Source organism: Schistocerca serialis, chromosome 10 (genome assembly GCF_023864345.2).
Source record: "Schistocerca serialis cubense isolate TAMUIC-IGC-003099 chromosome 10, iqSchSeri2.2, whole genome shotgun sequence".
NCBI lineage: Eukaryota > Metazoa > Arthropoda > Insecta > Orthoptera > Acrididae > Schistocerca > Schistocerca serialis.
Window position 1 is genome coordinate 84,358,336 of NC_064647.1, and position 19,095 is coordinate 84,377,430.

At 38.3% G+C, this 19,095-nt stretch overlaps 2 protein-coding genes across 4 annotated transcripts in view; one reads left to right on the top strand and one right to left on the bottom strand.

The window, feature by feature from the left end:
- LOC126424804 (diablo IAP-binding mitochondrial protein-like) overlaps positions 1-3,024 on the bottom strand; it is a 90,657-nt gene extending 87,633 nt beyond the window's left edge. The window contains exons 1-2 of one of the 2 annotated variants that reach the window (XM_050087594.1): positions 2,531-3,024; positions 2,091-2,213 (exon numbers count right to left, since the gene is read on the bottom strand). In XM_050087594.1, the coding sequence (XP_049943551.1) occupies positions 2,091-2,213; positions 2,531-2,617 (210 nt within the window). In that variant the 5' untranslated portion in view covers positions 2,618-3,024. The remainder of the gene's footprint in view (positions 1-2,090; positions 2,214-2,530) is intronic. The other variant, XM_050087595.1, reaches the window with a different exon arrangement.
- A 70-nt stretch (positions 3,025-3,094) lies between these two features.
- The window catches only part of LOC126424801 (glycogen synthase kinase-3 beta), a 313,756-nt gene continuing 297,755 nt past the window's right edge, over positions 3,095-19,095 (top strand). Inside the window, exon 1 of one of the 2 annotated variants that reach the window (XM_050087591.1) lies at positions 3,095-3,504. In XM_050087591.1, the coding sequence (XP_049943548.1) occupies positions 3,420-3,504 (85 nt within the window). In that variant the 5' untranslated portion in view covers positions 3,095-3,419. The remainder of the gene's footprint in view (positions 3,505-19,095) is intronic. The other variant, XM_050087592.1, reaches the window with a different exon arrangement.

Here is a 19,095-nt window from a genome sequence, read left to right on the forward strand (position 1 = left end):
TAGCTCAGTCTGTATAGCACTTGCCCGCGAAAGGCAAAGGTCCCGAGTTCGAGTCTCGGTCCGGCACACAGTTTTAATCTGCCAGGAAGTCTCACCTCTCAAAATGTTTTTTTAACACCATGTTTAACTTCATGCAGTTCAGTGTATGTGTTATCAAAGAAATAGCATCAGCAGAAACATTCGGTTTGTCTGGGAGTGTGCAACTCCATAAAACTACAGTTTTCAGTGAGTAGATGAATTTAAATCTGGCTAGCCTTAACCAAAAAAATGGTCTAAGGTGGATGGCAAAACACACAAAGTAAATAGGCGAAGGAAATAAATCCACTATGTGTATTTTATTGTCTGCAAATCACTGTACGATAGCCAAATCTGTAAATACAGTAAACATGTCAGGTTATAAGCATTACAAACTACAGATGAAACCATTCTACTGATTCATTAACACCATTGGTATAATGATTATTCTCCTCTCAACCACCAGCAACATTGTTTAGATAATGCATGGCATTCGACACACTTCTTCCAAAGAAAATAATTTCAGTAACACCAGCTGCAATGAAATATTATTCATTATTCATACGAGTAATGTAATTGCAGTAATTCAGTTAAAAATTTACATAGATTAGGCATACTGCCTTAAGGGAACACAGTGACTGCCTTCTAAACAAAATCATTTTATTCATGTTGAGTTATAATGTATCTTAGTATTGTGTATCCAAATGCACTGGTATATAAAGTTGTGTGTGGAAGTCAGTTTGATTTTGTAATTTAGTTTTATAATATTTACTATCCCTCTTTTTAAGACAGATCACCTGATGACAACCTGCTAGAAGTCGAAAATGGTTATGACACCACCTACATCCATCCACTAAACCATTGTGAAGTACAGGTCCAACTGTAACTGACGCTACGGTTTGTTTCTAATCCATTTGCATATGGAGCACAGGAAAAAAATGACTGCTTAAATGCTTTTATGCACATTGTAATTAATCTTGTTTTTGCACATCCCACTGGACTGACACATAGTGAGGTGTAACACAATTTCCAGATTCTTAACTTCATTATGCTTCTTCTAACTTTGTAAGTAGTGTTTCGCAACATAGTTGGTGTTTATCTTCAAGTGTCTGCCAGTTCAGATGTTTCAGCATCTCTACGACTCTCCCACCAGTCAAAGAAACTTGTGATCATTTGTACTACCCTTCTTTGTCCACATTCCCCTGATAAGTCATAATTGCTATGGATCCCTCACACTTGAGTAATAGTCTAGGATGGGTCCCATGAGTATTTCGTAAGCTATCTGTTATTTATGTGAAGTGAGGCTGAAATGTAAACAAAGAATCACAATTTTTACGAATGTATAAATTAGCAAACCATAATTTACTGTATTGCAGTTCTGGTAAGAGTTATGCAATTGTTCCTCCTTGCATGTTTCATAGTTCATGTATGACATATGCACATAAGGAGCAACAAAATAGTATTTGGAGGTTTGTCTATTATGTAATACAGTGTTTCTCTTTTTACTTCAGAGTGCTAGTTATGAAAATAGTGTTAAATATGAAATGAACAAAGACCTCATGCTACAATGCAGATATGTCACCAAATCCAAGGATTTTTTCTTTTTCTTGAGAGGGAGGGGGGATGCTATCACAAACTTAAAGTTGTTTCTTGTTTACGAGTACATCACTGCATGTAAAAGCATTAGCTTCAGAGCCCAGTGACATCTATAGTGCAAGAGAAAAAACCACCAGTCCTGCTGCCCACGATGGGAGAAGCAGATGTGGATTTCTTGAAAGTATCATCCTGGAATCCTTTTTGAAGAGTTCTGAGGCAATTTCTAGGACAGCTATCAGAGTGCATAAAAATAAATCATTAATATAAACAACCATAGCTCACAACATTGGCTTAAGCATGCATCAAAATACTACACACATAGCTGTACTGCATGACAAGCACTGTATCTGATACAAAATCCCTATACATAGGTGTTTTCCACAGAAAGAGAAATCAACAACTTAAAAGGAAACAAAACCGTAATAGTGTCACAATCTGTTGGAAACAGCCATCAATTAAACTAATGTCATCTCACTCACATGTAATTTATTTTTGACATTGTCCTCGCACGCTGCAAACTGTGCTACAGCAATAAGCGCTGATGCTTTCCAGTATGATGTAGCGGATGACTTACGACGGCTGCCGCCATTAAAACCGAGCCACTGGAACAAAACCGTAATGTACCAGTCGGCATTAAACTTCGGAAATCACGTCACTTCAAGCAGTGGTTCACCAAACAGCGAGTTAATGATGCCAAAAAACTTGTTTAACCCATATTGTCCTTTTCGTCATCAACACCTTTCAGCATAACCACATACTTAATCTTAGAATCATCAAAAATTGAAACCACGAAATTAACTGGTATTGTAGTAACTCATTACAACAGCGGTGAAGGTCATGGTAATCTTGACAGCTGGTCAACAGTAACGTTAATATGTACAGGCACGTATACATTTTCTTTAGGAAGCTAAGTAATTACCTTAACTGGTTGACGCGAAACTATTGTACTACATGCATAAAATTTCAAGGTGCTTCGTAAATAATTTGTAGCGAACTGGCGAAGCATTTCAACTCATATATTAGAACAGAGCTACACGAAATTTATGAAATTGCGTGCCACAGGTTCATTGTCGTTAAGACAATGTGGTTTTCATAAAGCAACAAATACGGCGAGCCCTTTGATCCATTGTAACATCGAACTCAATAATATTACTTTATCCATTTCCCCATGAGGTAAACAGCGCTGTAGGACAGTTGACTGTCTATGTTTATCACTCGAACAAAGACGTTCATTCCACACAATAGATAACTGTTTAACGATTCACCTCGACTACTCGTTTTCTTCGCTTAAATGAGATGATAATCGCGTTAAAAGCTATTGTAACACCCACGCTATGTCTGGACACTCTAGAGCTTTTGCACAATACAATTTATTCCCGGATAGGAAACAATCTTTGCTGCTTTTGTCTTTGCTTCGTCGCCATCTTAGTTGACGTAGAGTTGCTATGTGACGTCATCTTCGGAAGCATTCGGGTCTCCAGAGTCTGAGCTGATTGGTTCCCGACTTCACCCGAACAGGTCAATGTCTGAAGGATCTAAAATTTTGTTGGTGGAGTGTCTTGTGTTTCGTATAATGTAAAACCAGATTCGTTAAACGCGCTCCCCATCCCTTACAAAGTTGGATTCCGATATACTTCAGTTGAAACCAGTGCATTTAGATGAGTCTCAAAAGTGTAAAACAGAACTATTAAGGAGGACCTACTAGCTGCCTGCCCCGTTCGATGTTTCGTGTTCAAGGGTGTTCGCATGAAATGTGATAAATCTATGAAGTTCATGAACATATATGAAATAATTCAACGCCGATAGAAATGAGTGGACGTCCAAGGACAACGTCCTTTGCTGAGGGTAACAAGCAACCACCTAATCCTCCGTTAGGAGGCATGAAAATAAGTAGTAAGTGCAGTTACTCAGCAGAGCTTCAGTAGTGACGTCGGTTAGGCCTAATAAGGGTTCAACATGGCTGCTGATTCTTTCTAATTCATGTATATAATCTTAAATTTGCATGAAACATTTCGTACGTGATCAATAAAATGCTGGATCTATAACGCGCCGTCGTACAGCGGCCGTAAATTACGTGGTAGTAGTCGATGGCTTACGTTGCAAGTGTCTGTAATTTTAACCTCCTGGCGCTCTAATAATTGTCAAAACATAGATTCGCCAGGTTTTTTGTGTTATTTCCATGTAGAAATCTATTTTTATGTTGGGCGATGTTCATGTACTGCACCAAAGTTCTCACAAACTGTGCAGTACACGAGAGTTATTACCACATCGCCAAAACCACTAGGTTGCCTAAAGTTTCTTACTTCGGACTGCAATATAATTATAAAATATCATATAATGACTCAGCAGCCAGCCGTTACTTCTAAAGAAATTGAATTCACAGCAACGACATTTCCTCAATTTTTGACATGCATGTTCAAATTTTTTTATACAATTAGGCCTAACCGTACCTGATTCTGCACCTATATTAATTGCATGCTCCAACTTAATAATCTATTTTTAACTGTGTATATGTGTTGCCTTACTTGTAACTATATCCATGTATGCATCCATTTGGTGTTTCCCTAAACTTCCTTCTTATTTGTTTCATGTAAAGGTGCTAATTGCCCATGAACTGCTGATTTGACATTAACAATGCGTATCATGTCTGTGCTGAAATAATCGGGGAAAAGCTACAACAAATGGTAGCAATCTCCAATCTTAGTGTTCTTAGAAACAGAATGTCAATATTTCATATGAAGGATTGAAAGAGCAAAGAATTTTCAGATAGTAAAAGCTTTTGAAAGCTAATGTGTCCTGTAAGGTATTTGGTCATACTGCTTATTTAACGCAATACCAATCTTCACTAATTGCCACCTCTTACTGCAGAGAAACTGTAATTATTGTTACCATTTTTTTCTTTTCTATGTGGATCTTACCAGGTCTGTGCTTGATAACATATTTCATTATGATTTTTGCAAAGATTGATGAATTAATGCCATTAAGCCATTAAACAGTTACATTTAAGATGAAGCACAGTGCACTCATTTCCGTAATGACTACTCACTGAATCTGTCTGCAAACAGAAGGCAGTATTTTGCTGCAATCTGCATTTGATTGCTTGAGGTGTTGTCTAGATCAATTTAGCATTCTTAAATTTTTAGCAAAAGGAACTGCGTTATTAATCGTCAGTTAGTGGTCTGAGAGACTTCAGATGTGAACATTATTGGTTAGGCATTACTGTGACTGTTACTGACCTTAAATGAAACAAGTTTGCTGTTAATGGCCGAATTTATTATCCACGTCAATCTACGTGATGGAAGTTTAAAGCTCCAAAACACATTGTGAAATATTAGTGACTGGTGAGAGTAAACATGTCATTGGATCTGACACACATGAGACTAGTTCGTATTATAGCACCAGTATCGTGGTTGTGTATCATATTTGCATACATACGTAGGAGAAGGTGTTTATCAACAGAGTAACTACTTTCAGGGGAGACGAGTCTACTCATACTCCATGATGGAATAAATTGGCAAGAGTGGGAATGTAAACAGGTTGAACTTATAATTTTTGCGGAATTATGCAGAAGCTCAAATCTTCATAGCTGTAACATTGTGTGCCACAAGTCTACAATTTATTAAGAAAATTTTACATTATTTCTCTTGTGAATTTGATTGAAAACATTTTAAATGTGACTTGTTCAAATTAAAATTAATTTGTTACTGTCATCGTTGAAATTGTTGTCCGTATGATGCTCGTAATGAGGTAATGCAAACGTAAAAGGATGCAGCTGCTGCTCATATTTGCCATTTCCTACAGTCTACCTTATGACAACGTATGTCGGTCGGCATTTCAGGAATACGCAACCCTCGGGAATGCTGGGAAATGCCTCTTGCAGTCACCCAGAGACGTAATAACCATATATATTCCTGGAGAAAAGATATTTCGTCATGTAGTTCGTGATCCTTTTTGGGACAGTAGTTACATGCATTGGTTCAGCAGCTCGGGGAAGGCGGCTGGATAGCTTTTTCGGATGGAGGAAAAAAAGACAGCTGGGCTCTCACCTCGGCCAGTGCTGCCATCTGGTCGTGCCTCACCAGTAGAGGAACTAAGTAGCGTAGAATTTTTGGCATAAACTCTTTGTATTCTTCAAAATATTACGAAATGCAATTAAAAATTGTATAGCTGCATTGAATGTTTAATAAAAGTATTTTTAAATGCATCTACTTCATTGTGTATTCAGAGAAAAAATTCCTACAGTAATTGTGGATTTTGGGGGGGGGGGGGAGACATCAATTTTCCCGAGCGTAAGAAACACCGTTGTTCCATGGGTGTAATAATTGGGTCTTATTTAACCTGAAATTATTATATTTTATCATTTTTTAAATTAGTATAATTTCTCGAAATTGATAGTAACATTTGTACTTTGTAAATCATTTAGACAGAAGTGTTTGTATACTGATTAAGAACAGTGATGCGAAGAAATGCTTTGTAAATTTTCTTTTACTTTGTTGAGATGTCCGGATCAGTCCATCCACTTTGCTTTTCAAGTTACCAACAGACCCAAATACCGAAACGTGAAACACATCGTTCATAATTAGTGCACTAAATGGTTTGCTGCCTATTTTGGATATACTATCCACTAAATAATACTGTAGGATGTCGCATCTGTTACAAGAACTGTTGCTGCGACTGCAGCGTCTCTTAGCTTCTAACTTGGTTTAGATACTATGAGTAAAAGACGCTTCCTGGCCTTGCGGATGACAGGGGATCGATGTTCTCTTTCACGTGTAGTGGTGGTGATCAATCTTTCTGAAATGGCTGATTTTCTCAATTATATTAGGCGTAACAAATGACTTCGGCGTTCTGATTAATACAACTGATCAGTGATATGAAATGGGCGGATTGAGATAGCTATATATTGAATGTGACGTGAGCGAACGCTATTACTAAGGGTATAAAAGATTATTTCAAACTACAGTTTTCAAGATTTGGAAGGGGAAAAAATGAGTATGAGTGGGTGATTTTACTGTTGTATGTGAAGAAGTTGTATGTTTGACTTAAGTAAAAACTACCACCTCCTCCTCCTCCTCCTCCCCCCCCCCCCCCCCCTCCATGCGTAAAAGAGAAATGGCAACAAATTCCTTACAAGCGTAAGGCATACCATAAGGTAAATGTGTACAATTTCTTCCAGACTTAAAAATTACCACAACGGATAGTGCTGGGGGACCATAAATAATGAAAATTCTCATAAATGACTGAGAACGAATGAGAGAACGATATTCTGGCTTGGCATGAAAACTGTATACTACTCGCAGTGACTAGTTTTTGCCTTGCACACTTCACCTGCTGACAGATGCCAGTAATTTGCCAATTCTAAGTCTTGCTGATCGCAGTCTATTACCAAGTTGAGTACTTTCGGACTGGCTGTTTATTAATTCTGTATGATCTTATTTCTTTCAGCCAATTTACTTTGCCTTGATAACTGTTGCTCTCCTCAGTAGAAGTCTTAAATGCAACAATGCGAATTTACATTGTAAGATATCAGTACTTTCGTAATGAACGTGCAACGTATTGAAAGCCTGTTTCGAAATTTTTACAGATTTCTCAATGCGGGTCAAAATGTTTCTGTTCAATATGGGTTGGCCCGGCTGATTCTAGATATATGTACGTTGCAGCAGAATCGAACGAGTAGGCGTTTGTATTTATACAGCCGTCGAAATTCCTGGTTGCGCGTGGGTGGTAAAGTGTGTCAAATGAGTTTTCTTAATGTAAAGGAAAGTAATCCGTAGTTCAACTAAATTAGCACTCTGTTAATAACCGTTAATTTGGCAAACTTATTTTTAGAAAGTGTAAGCCTTAGGTGGTTTTCCACATCTGTCAGGTTAATGCTGGCCGATCGGGTGATTTATGTCTTCGCTGTATACACAAAACACAAAATATGGAAATACCAGAAATGGCATGGGAGAAAGCCATACGCGGAACAGCAGTATATTTGCAAGAGTGAAAAACGTGCGTTAGAAATAAGAAAGGCAGAAGAAAGATTAACAGCCACAAGTTGCTTGGGATCCCCTAGTTTAGACAGGTCAGCGAAAAAGTGCAACCCTCGTTCTCCATAAAAAAAAGGCTGTATGTCACGGTTGGCGATAACCAGAACGATAGGTCAGTCTGTGGTTTCCTTGGAGCAGGTGAAGTGCATGCAGGAATGTTTCCTTCAAAAAGGGCGCGGACGATTTGCTTCCTTTAACCATGCTCAGCTGATCTTTTGTAACAGGTAACTGAAATGCTGACGGAAGATTCCTTCTACATCTATTATATGCGCTCCGTCACTGAAGTACGTGGCTAGGGGTACTTTCCTTACTGTACCATGTATTATTTCTTTTCGTTCAGTTCACGGATGGAGCTTTCGGAGCAACTCTACTTTTACGCCTCCATATGGAGAATTAATCTGCACGGTCCCTACAAGGAATATACATTGCGGGCAGAAGCGTGTTGGTAACTTCTGCCCTTGAATGTCGGTTCTTGGGGTTTTGTAAGCTGTGCGGCGTACATTTTAGTGTGTCCACTAGGAAACAGGTTTAATCATTTTTACTCTTCTGCACATCACACACGCCTTTGATGCCTTGCATTGTCCTGCCACATATATGCTCTGTTGTACCATTGGAGCCAACAGATGAGGCAATAGAGTCGTTAGGGTTTGACATATTCGGGGGGTGATGAAGTTGACTTTGTCCGGCCAACATGAATGATTTTGGAAAATTATTTAAGGGAAATGCTACCACGGTTCCTTCAGCAAGTCCGTCCTATCCTCGTAAAAACCTATTCTATATGTACGTATATGTCAGCTATTTGTCTTCATATCGCTATTATGTCTTGCTGTATAACTGAGACGATCAATGAATGAACAAGTAAATAAATATATAAAGTCCCATGTTAGTCAAACCTAATATGGTTTCCAACTGTTTTCTAGTGTGTGGTGTTGAATGTTTTTGTATGCAATTAGTGCCTTTTCTTAATACCCAGTTCATGAAGTGAAGCTACATGTTGTTTCAACGTCATATCTCAACACATTGTTATTCACATATAATTGCGTGCTATGAGACGCAAGTTGACAGTCTCTGTAAACTAAAGGCCGTTAACTATCGTATCATCATTAACTTTGGCGCAAAGCCCCTGCACTTTGCAGACAGTTTTTTTTATGGCATTTAATAGCATATGATGTAGTGGCATTTATTTTACTGAACAGCCAGCACAATCACACGAGCATATTGCAGACTGTCGGCTTCCAGGGGCAAAAATATTTAAAGTTTGGTATTTAATGTAATTATTGAGCGAATTTAAAATGCTGTCTTTTCTGCTTATTAAGAGATTTAGCACAATAAATCAAGTATTAAAGTTAGAAACTGTGCATAAATGTTACAGCAGCATAACTCCCAGCGCACAAATTAGTCTGGCTATATTTATCCAATATTTGAAAATGAGAGCGCTTAGCGACTTGCAACGAATTTTTCATCTTACACATAATTTCAAACCTTTTCGAAATTTTCTCTCGCTGACGCTTCACGAGTGAATGGAAAATTTTCTCATTCTTAAATCATCAGCATCGCATAGGATAGGAAACATGTAAAAATGCCTGCGCATAGTCTGAGAACAAGATAATCCGGAAAGGCGAACGTGTATAAACTGTTCACGCTGAGCCTTAAAACATGTCCTAAAGTCATTGGTTTTGCGTTAAGTACTTTTTAGCGGCATTTGTATCACATTCTAACAAAGTTTAGCATTCCAAATCTGCGTAATTACCGTACAAAATGCATCTGAAATCGGAACTGTAATTCGGCCAAGGCGTCCCAAAGTTTTCTTCTGAGGGAACAATAAGAATTCTGACACGTTGATGAAACATCTTGTTTATTTTGAAGTTTTTTAAAACTTTAAAAATTGATAAACTCGTTTTATTCAATGATTGCTTCAATTTTAAACCATAATAAAATTTAAAACAAATAATCCGTATTCTTAAAATGTCGGAAAAAGCCACCTGGCCTTTAATAGCTTTTGCGGAGCACATTACTTCAGGCGGAACAGCGTTTGGGAAACCCATAACCAAGCACCCACATTGAAAACATCTGTTCTAACGCAAAGGCGAAAGTTGCAGAGGCGCCTTTAAGAATCACCGAGCTCTTCTTTTGTCGTGACAATTTCTTCGCACTCTCAAAGCGCTCTGCATCCCGAGAGAAGTTGCTGGGGGGAGGGTACATCGGTCGATTAAGGAGTTGGAGTACTTCCGTCAACTATTTCACGAATAAAAACGCGGTACACAATAGGGAGATGATTTGGGCTGGAATTTTGACGTTAGTGGGTAGAAGCTCCAAAGTTTCCGGCCTTCAAGAAGTTCGCTTGCTTTCCCTTCTCTGTAAGCTTCTGAACCTTACCTCTACTGTATTGTATCTCCTCGTGCAGCCAGGACGGGAAACACACACACACACACACACACACACACACTCTCTCTCTCTCTCTCTCTCTCTCTCTCTCTCTCTCTCTCACTCAGGCGTTTTCTGAAGTGTAACCATATCTTTAGAGAAGTAGAGAAAGTAAAATGACACTGTTTCTTCTCCTATGCGGATCTCCCATTCTCATAGTAGCACTCGCGCTCTATCCTTATTTTATTGCTGCCCACAAAATTCACAACATAACCTATAAACGTGACGCGTAGTGTGTATTAGTCGTAATAACATTTCTGTATTAATTAGTCGTTGTGCTGAGTGAGTCTCATGGCACAGATAGCGAACAGGCAAGTAGTGGGAAAATAGGGTAAAGAAGATGGGTAATGTGAGTGATATGGTGAAGGAATTACAAGCTCCAGTGCAGGAGACTGGAGAGGACTGCAAATGCTCCCATTTTGTTTTCAAAAAATTTCTTCTGAAGAACTATAACGTATTACCGCCAGTTTCAAATAACTGTGTGATAAAAAAGAACAAGTGGATTTGTTATTGTTGTACATGTTCAGTGTCATGTTAAAAGTATAAAGAGACAATTGACATAATGAGGTAAAGCCAAGGTAAATGGCCAAGGTAAATGCAGCAGCAGACCACGTAAGCTACTCATTGAATCTTCTCATGTTCAGAAATGAGAAGGAGCAATCTGTTTTACTCGGTAAAAGAACATTCTCCAGCCAAGATCGCATAAATATTCTTTATCGACTACCAGTTTCGGCCGACTTCTGTCATCTTCAGATCTTCAGAAAGTTCTAACCTCCTTGTGCACATGGGTTACAGCCGTATATGTGGCGTTCACTGATGATAAAGTCTTAAAAAATCACAGTACACAATAGAATGCACATTAGCACAGAATGGAATATTTAAAGCTAACTACTGTGTATTATTCTCTATATTGTGATTAAGATTTAAGTCATGTGTGACCTCTACTAGCCATGTGGACAAGGCTATTCCAACTCACAGTGAACATGTTTTGTAATAAATATTACAAGACCAGAAGATGACAGCAAAGTTTCCAGACGCTGCTCGAAAATAAAAAAGTATTTATGTGATCTTGGCTATAGATAGCTAGTTTTTTACCAAATCAACTCATTGCATAATAGACTACTTAGTTTTTAGAACTCTTCTTCAGTGCCACATCTGAGATATTTATATTCTCATCTGACCCTGTTTGCCCGCAGCCCAGCACTATGCTCCAAATGTTCATTCTCAAAAATTTATTCCTGGAATGAAGGCCTTTGATACTAGAAGACTTCTTTTAGTGAAGAATCAGTAAACAGCCGATTCTCTAAAGAATAAAACTCCAGCTCAAACTTCTAACTTTACAAATGAGTGAATGTGTTACACACTTATTTTGAATCTGTGATTGGGAAAATGTTCGGAAAAGATTTGAAATTAAAGTTAATTGGAAGTCACTAATAACACGAAGAGCATGGTCTGGGCAGTTTGTGCTTCGTGAGCTACACAGCCTCAGTATGTAGTACTTGACTGATGGTGTTACATCTTTAATGTAAGATTGCACCTTGTAATGAATAATAATTTAATTTTGATCAATAATCATATGAAATACTGAAAATCAAATTGTCCTTAGAATCCGTTAGATACGCAATCTGTAACTAGAATCTTAGATCAGATTAGCCATTTAGTAATGTAGACGCCGTGCTCGTTTAATCTAGTTTGCTTCTTCTATCCTTGCTTCGTCCACTGTGCTCTATTTTCATTCGAAGCTGATAGAACTCCATAACTACGTCAACAATTTTTTTTGTTTTGTTTTGAAAGATTTATCGCTATTCTCCTTTCTGCTGCTACTACTACTCTTCATTTCATTTACTTTCAAACCGTATTTTGCATTAGACTGTTCATGCCATTTAACAGATCCAGCAATTTTTCCCCGTTTTCACTGACAAAGTGAGGTCCCCAGCGATGGGATTGGCTTTTTGAACCCATTTTATGTGATGATGTAGGTTAAGGTCCAAGGTATAACACCCTGTGCAGCCATTCACACTAGTGGGCCCTCGTTTGAGAGTAATCGACAAAAAAATACTTTGTAGTTTCACATGATGCTTTACTGCTTTAAAAATAGTAATATTAATCAGAATGTTTCTGTAGCATAAAGCGGGTATAGTGCGCTTCTTGTATGCCTAAGGTTGTGGGTTCGAATCTCGTCAAGTGTTTTGAAATTTATTTGTAATTTGTTACCAAAATGATTTCATTTATTATTTTTATTCATTTAACTGATTTAAATGCTGTTTTATTTCTATTCCTTTGACACGTCATCAGCATATTATTTCAATTGCTCTCATTTTTTCTTACTACTATTATTCTTTTTCCACTTGGAATCTTTGTGCATGTGAAGTTAAATATTGATTTCTTCCCTTCGTCATATTTTATTTTCGTCCATGATATTGTATTCATTATTTTTATTACTTATTTTGCAGAAACTTCGTTTTGTTATAATCCCTTGTTTCATTTAAATCTTCATCTGCATTATATAGTTCACAGTACAATAAGAATTTGTGTGTCAAATGTTTATATGACGATTGCAGCTAGCCAAAAAACTGCACATCTTATAACGAAAAATACATTGACAGAACTGCACAGTCAGTATGAATAGATTATTTCGTCTTTTGCTTTTAACTGCTAAATCAGCTTTTGAAAATGTTCAAATATTATGATAGACAAATAAAAATGAAATTCACGTGCACAAAGATTCCAAGCGGAAAGTGTGTCTGATTAACATTACTATTTTTAAAGCTGTAGAGCATCAGACGAAATTCCGAAATATCTTCTCGTCGATTACTCGCAAATGAGGGCCCACAAGGGTGAATGGCTGCAGGGTATGATACCTTAGACATTAACCTACATCATATAGATGGTTTCAAAAAGTCAATACCACCGCTTGAGACCTCTCCTTGTGAGGGTAGAAATGTCGTTACTGTCGAATCTTATCATTCATTGCCTTTCAGTCTGAATTTTAATTCCATGCATGAATCTTTCCTTTAATTCCGTCATAACTTCTTCGATACATTGGTTGAAGAGTAGGTGAGAGATCCTGCAACACTGCCTTACGCTCGCGTTAAACAGAACTGCACTCTCGGCCTTCCATTTTCCCCACCTCGTTCGTATTGTACATTACACACCTGATAGCACGAAACATTCCCAAAACGAAAACTTTATTGGCCGTTGGCGACGACTTGTTGTGTAAATGTCAGGCATGAAATATGACGGCCGTAAAAATTTGCTTGCGATAAGCGGTTTTCTCGGTAATTGTGAGGAAGAAACTTGTCTTTTTAACGCATTTTTTACTCTTTCATTTCACGTATGGTATTGAATAACTGCTCTATACTCTGCAATGAATATCTTGACAAAGGAGGAACCCAAGTGTCGGTAACTAGAAGACTAAAAGGAGAAGATAATAGTTTAATGACCCGTCGACACCAATGTCATTAGAAACGGGACACGAGGTAGAATTCGATGGGGACGAAGGGGATATCGGCATTGCCTTTTCAAAGGAAGCGACCGGGTTTTCACCGGAGGCGATTTAGGAAAACCTTAAAAAAAAAAAAGCGCTCTTTGATTGGTCAGGTATCGCTCCTGGCCGCCTCGTTCGATGCCAGAATACGTGTAAAAAAGTATTGTATGCATTTGACTCACCTTCAGGCGCTGTTTTCCACCATTCCAAAGTATCGCTTACTAATCGATTTGTGCAAACTATCGCTGTAATTGTGAATACGAGAAACTGTTTATTAGTGCTACGGAAACATTTACGCACTGCAGAATACCCAAAAATGGCGTCCGAGCCGGTGCTTCATCATTGGTATTGGTCCCTTTACCATAAAATCATTTTATGTAAAAACCTGTAAATAATATTATTTTGTCCGTTATGAAATTGTTGTTGAACAACATCCAGAGTAACATCGACGCTCTGAATAAGTACTTATTAAGTTATTGACGAAGTGGGCATTCAATTTCTTTTTTAAGATCATAGCAGAATAATGATGTCTAACAAATTGTAAACGGTATACCCTATCATTTTCTTGCTTGTATGAAAGCGGCTATTATGAAGACACACCAAACGTAATGACTGCTTTTGAAAAAATAGTAATCATTATCACTCTTTATTCCATTAGTGGACTCAAGGGAGGTATATTTTCATTTAGTGGGTTCTTAGCTTTTCTGTATAACTCTTAACAGGAGACAAGCAAAGAGATGGTTGAGAATGGGTAATGATTTTGTTTCCGCACTAGGGCGTGTCGGAAGATCCAAGACGATATAGATGACTTCAAATATTACCATGATTTATTTTATTAAATTGGAGATACATCTGACACTTTTTCACGACCACGGTTAAGTTAACTTGGAAGTACCTTGTATCCATTTGCACGATTATTTAGCGTATATTGAAGTTCCCACACACATATGTAAATGGAAATATGACCCACATAATACGAATTACTCGGAACAGGTTTTCTGGGTCTTTAATATAACAGTAACAGCGATTTTCGGGTGAGCGAAATGAGAGTGCATCACGATAAGGAAAATTTTGAAGTTGTAACTGTACTCGTCTGAATTTTTTTGCACCGCATACGCAATTGAACGAGTATATTGTCTGTTTGACGGGGTAGCATGACGTTAATAATGGATACTAGGACAGATTGAAGAATGGGAGAAAAAATGCTGCTGGTTTCGTAACACGTCGCTGGCAGGCTTCCAGAGCCCGGTATTAAATGGCTCTTCCCAAAATACTTGGCGATTCACGAACCTTTCCCGTAAACACCACGTGACGAGAAGAATCTAGGACAGGAATGATGCACGTAAACCAATCTACACTCTGCTAATCAATGTGATGTGCATGGCAGAGATTACATCAGTGCATCGTTTATTACGATTTTTTTCCGTTCCATTCGCAGGCGGAGGGTAGGAGTCTATGTGACCCATTGTTTGCCATTTTTTCTGTACTCTCTCTACGGAATGGGTGCGTTGTTACCCAAAGATTATTCGTAAAAGTAATTCTTGGAAGTTTTCCAAGCAAGTTCGCGAAATACGTACGCCTTCTTTCTGCTAGTATCTGCCAGTTAAGTATTTTATCGTAATTTTTACACTCTCGGCAGCAAACAAATCTATGAAATTAGGTTTTTAATGTTGTCTGAAGATGAGCTTTTCCTGACCTGTTTTATAGCTGGTGAGCACAGACTTCATAGTACCGTGGCCGCAAAACCTCTCCCCTCATTGAGACTGCAAAAGAAAGCGCTCGCACACAAATATTCATGTTATCAAAATGGCTAAGCAGGAATGTCTAGAGGATAAATGTAAGGATTTAAAAACATATTCCACTAGGGGAAAGATAGATACCGTCGACAGGAAAAGTAAACGGGCTGTTGGAGAAAAAAGAACCAGGTGTATGAATGTCAAGAGCTCAGATGGAAAACCTGTACTAAGCAAAGAAGAGAAAGTTGAAACGAGTATATAGAGACTCCATTCAAGGAAGATGAGATGGGAGATATAATACTGTGAGAAGAATTTGACAGAGCACTGAAAGACCTAAGTCAAAACAAGGCCCCGGAAATAGATGACATAGCCATATCTGCAGGTAGCATTGGGAGTAAAATACAGGAGCAAATGGCTGTTTGCATCTTGTGCAGAAACCAAATGACAGTTATCAAAGAAATATTTTGAGCTGGAATTAAAGTTCAGGGAGAAGTAGTAAAAACTTCGAGGTTTGCTGATGACATTGTAATTATGTTAGGCAGCAAAGGACTTGTAAGAGCAGGTGAACAGAATGCACAGTGTTTTGTAAAAAGGACATGAGATGAACGTCAATAAAAGCTAAAAAAAGAGTAATGGAATTAGTCAAATTAAGTCAGAGGATGTTGAGGAAATTAGAGTAGGAAACAAGACACTTAAAGTAGTAGACATGATGGTTAAAGTAGTGAGGATGTAAAATGTAGACTAGCAACACCCAAAAAAGTGTTTCATAAGAAAAGTTTCAATTATCGAATATAGATTTAAGGGCTAGGAAGCCGTTTCTAAAGGTGTTTCTCTGGAGTGTAGCTTTGTTTGGGAGTGAAACTATAAGCAGTTCAGACAAGAAGAGAATGCAAATATTTGACATGTGTTGCTTCAGAAAAATGCTAGAAATTAGGTAGGTAGAGCGTGTAACTAATTAGGAGATAGTGAATAGAATAAGAGTGAAAAGAACTTGTCACAACTTGACTAAAAGTGGGGATGAGTTAATACAACACATTCTGAGACATCAAGCAGTCATGGATTTAGTTTAGAGGGAAGTGTGGGAGCAAAAACTGTAGACTGAGACAAAGAGCTGAATACCATAAGAAAGTTCAAAAGTATGTAGATTGCAGTAGTTATTCAGAGGTGGAGGTTTGTGCAGGTTAGAGTGGTGCTCAGAGCCACATCAAACCAGACCAAGATGACTACAAACAATTCTCTACTGTAGGTACCACATGTGTTTTCTTTGAGAAAAATTCTTTCTCACAGCCATGCCAGTTTTGCCCACAATGAATTCTCACTCTATTTTCCTCATATACTGAGTCATGCTAACAATGGAGAAAATATTCATTGCTAAAGAAAAAGTCGTCGTCATCATCATCATCATCATCATCATCATCATTTAACAGTTCCAGTTTCCTGAGTACTGGTAGTGAGCCTCTTCCACTTCATACTGTCTAAATACACCTGTTCATGGATAGCATCAAACAGCGTCCATCCTCTGGTCAATAGATCAGCCTTAATAAAGTCCATCCATTGAGTTTGAGGTCTTCCTCGGGGGTCTTCTCCCCTCCACCTGCCTTTCCAAATTTATTTTGGCTGTTCTAGTTGGCTCCATTCTCATCCCATGCCCATACCATTGAACTCTATATTCGCCAATTCGATCTAATAGGGATGTCTTTATTCCAGCTTCTTTCCTCACCACCTCATTCCTTAACTTGTCCATATTGGTCTTCTGGATGGTGGATCTAAGAAATTCCATTTCTGATGCTTGCAGCCTTGATGATTCTCTTTTTGTGAGGGTACTTGTTTCAATACCATAGGTCAATATTGGTATGAAATAGCTATTAAACATCATCAGTTTGGCCGGTTTTTGAATCAGATTGTCCCATAAAAATGATCTTATTTGTTGGTAGAATTCAGATCCTTTTTGCACTGTGTTGGTGATTTCATTTCTGACCAAATTATCACTGGAGATTACACTTCTGAGGTAAGGAAAACTGTCCACACACTAGTTGGTTGTCTCCTAGTTTTACACTTGCTGGTTGCCCATCTCTGTTGACTGTCATCACCGCTGTCTTGGTCTTGCTTATGTTGAGGTTATATTTCTGGAACTGAGATTTCCATTCATCGAGTCTGATCTGTACTTCCTTTTCAGTTTCACCCATATCATGATGTCATCAGCAAAGGCAATTGTATTCATTTCACCTGAATTCTTGATGTTCTTCATTATAGTATCCATAACAGTGATGAATAGTTGTGGGGACAGTGCACTTCCTTGCTGAACTCCACTCTTGGTGTCAAACCATGATGCTCATCCTTCCCCAATTTGTACACAGCTAGTACAGTCCTTTTACAACATCCAAATGTTTATTAGTCCTTCAGGCACCTTCTTTTTCCTCAGAGATTCCCAGAACTTCTCTTATAACACTATCATAGGCTTTTTCTATACCAGGAATACAATGACTAGGTTCTTGCTTTTCTCCCAATACTTTCCCATCAACATGCGGGTGCTAAAAGTTAGATCTATTGTTGATCTGTTACTTCTGAAGCCATATTGTTCCTCCTCCAGCTGTGGTTGTATGATAGTTCTCAGTCCCTTTTCTATGATCTTCTCAAGTATTTTCAGCCCATGAGACAATATGGTTATTCCTCTATAGTTATTGGGTTTTGTGCCTGCTACCTTTCTTAAATAGGGGAATTATTACACCCTTGCTCCAATCTGCAGGTATTTTATCTGCCCATATGGCATTGAGCACTTGGTGCAAACATTGTATGCCTTGGATACCTGCTTCCTTAATCATGTCTGCATTCACTTCATCTGCACCTGAAGATTTTCCTTCAGGCATAGATTTTAAGCTATCTCTGTTGCTGTCCAGGTGATGGGAGTTTCCTCATTATAAGTGTGGGTTTCCAGTTCAATATTTGGTTCTTCAACTGATCTATTTAATAGGTGGTCAGAATGGTTTTTCAGGGCTTCTCTCATGTCGCTTTCTGTCCTAACTAGATTTCACATTTTCATCTTAGTGCTTTTATGGTGTTCATTGGTTTCCTTTTACCTCTGATAACCCTATACAACAGTTTCTTATAGCCTCTACTGTCCTCCAATTTCTGAGTGAATATCTTCCATGCCTTGGTCTTTTCTTCTGCAACTGTTCTTTTAACTTCCAGTTTCTCGATTCGGTACATTTGTTCGAGGTTTCTGATCTTTGCCTCATCTCTAATAAGTTCTGTCCCCCGCCCTCTCCCCCCCCCCCCCCCTCCCCCGATCCCTCTCTTCCCTGAAGAGATTTCTTTCCCTGATTACTGCTCTCACACTTTCATTCCACCAAGGTGTTTCCTTCTCTCTTGTCATCATACATCTTTCAACAAACTTCAGTGGCTTCTTTTACCATTGTGTACCTTCGTCTGGTCCATTCTGCCTCTCCATTTTTCCTTTCATCTCTTGATAACAGGAATTTTATCTGGTTCTGAGATGCAGCTCTCTTCTCTGTTTTCTGGAGTTCCCATACTTTGATTTTTGGCATTTTCTTGTTCTGTACTTTTGGCACATGGAAGTTTTCAGGTCAACTACTAATAGATGGTAATCACTGTCGAAGCTCTCGCTAGGGATTACTCTGACATCAGTTACCATTCTACTCCACCTTTCATCTGTGATGACAGTCTTTTGTAATCCATCCCAACTGTATCATATTATCTTATGGCTCTCTTCTCAAACCAATTGTTTTTCAGCCCCAACCCATTCCTCATGCAGAAGTCAAGGAGATGCTCACCTTCAATATTTCTT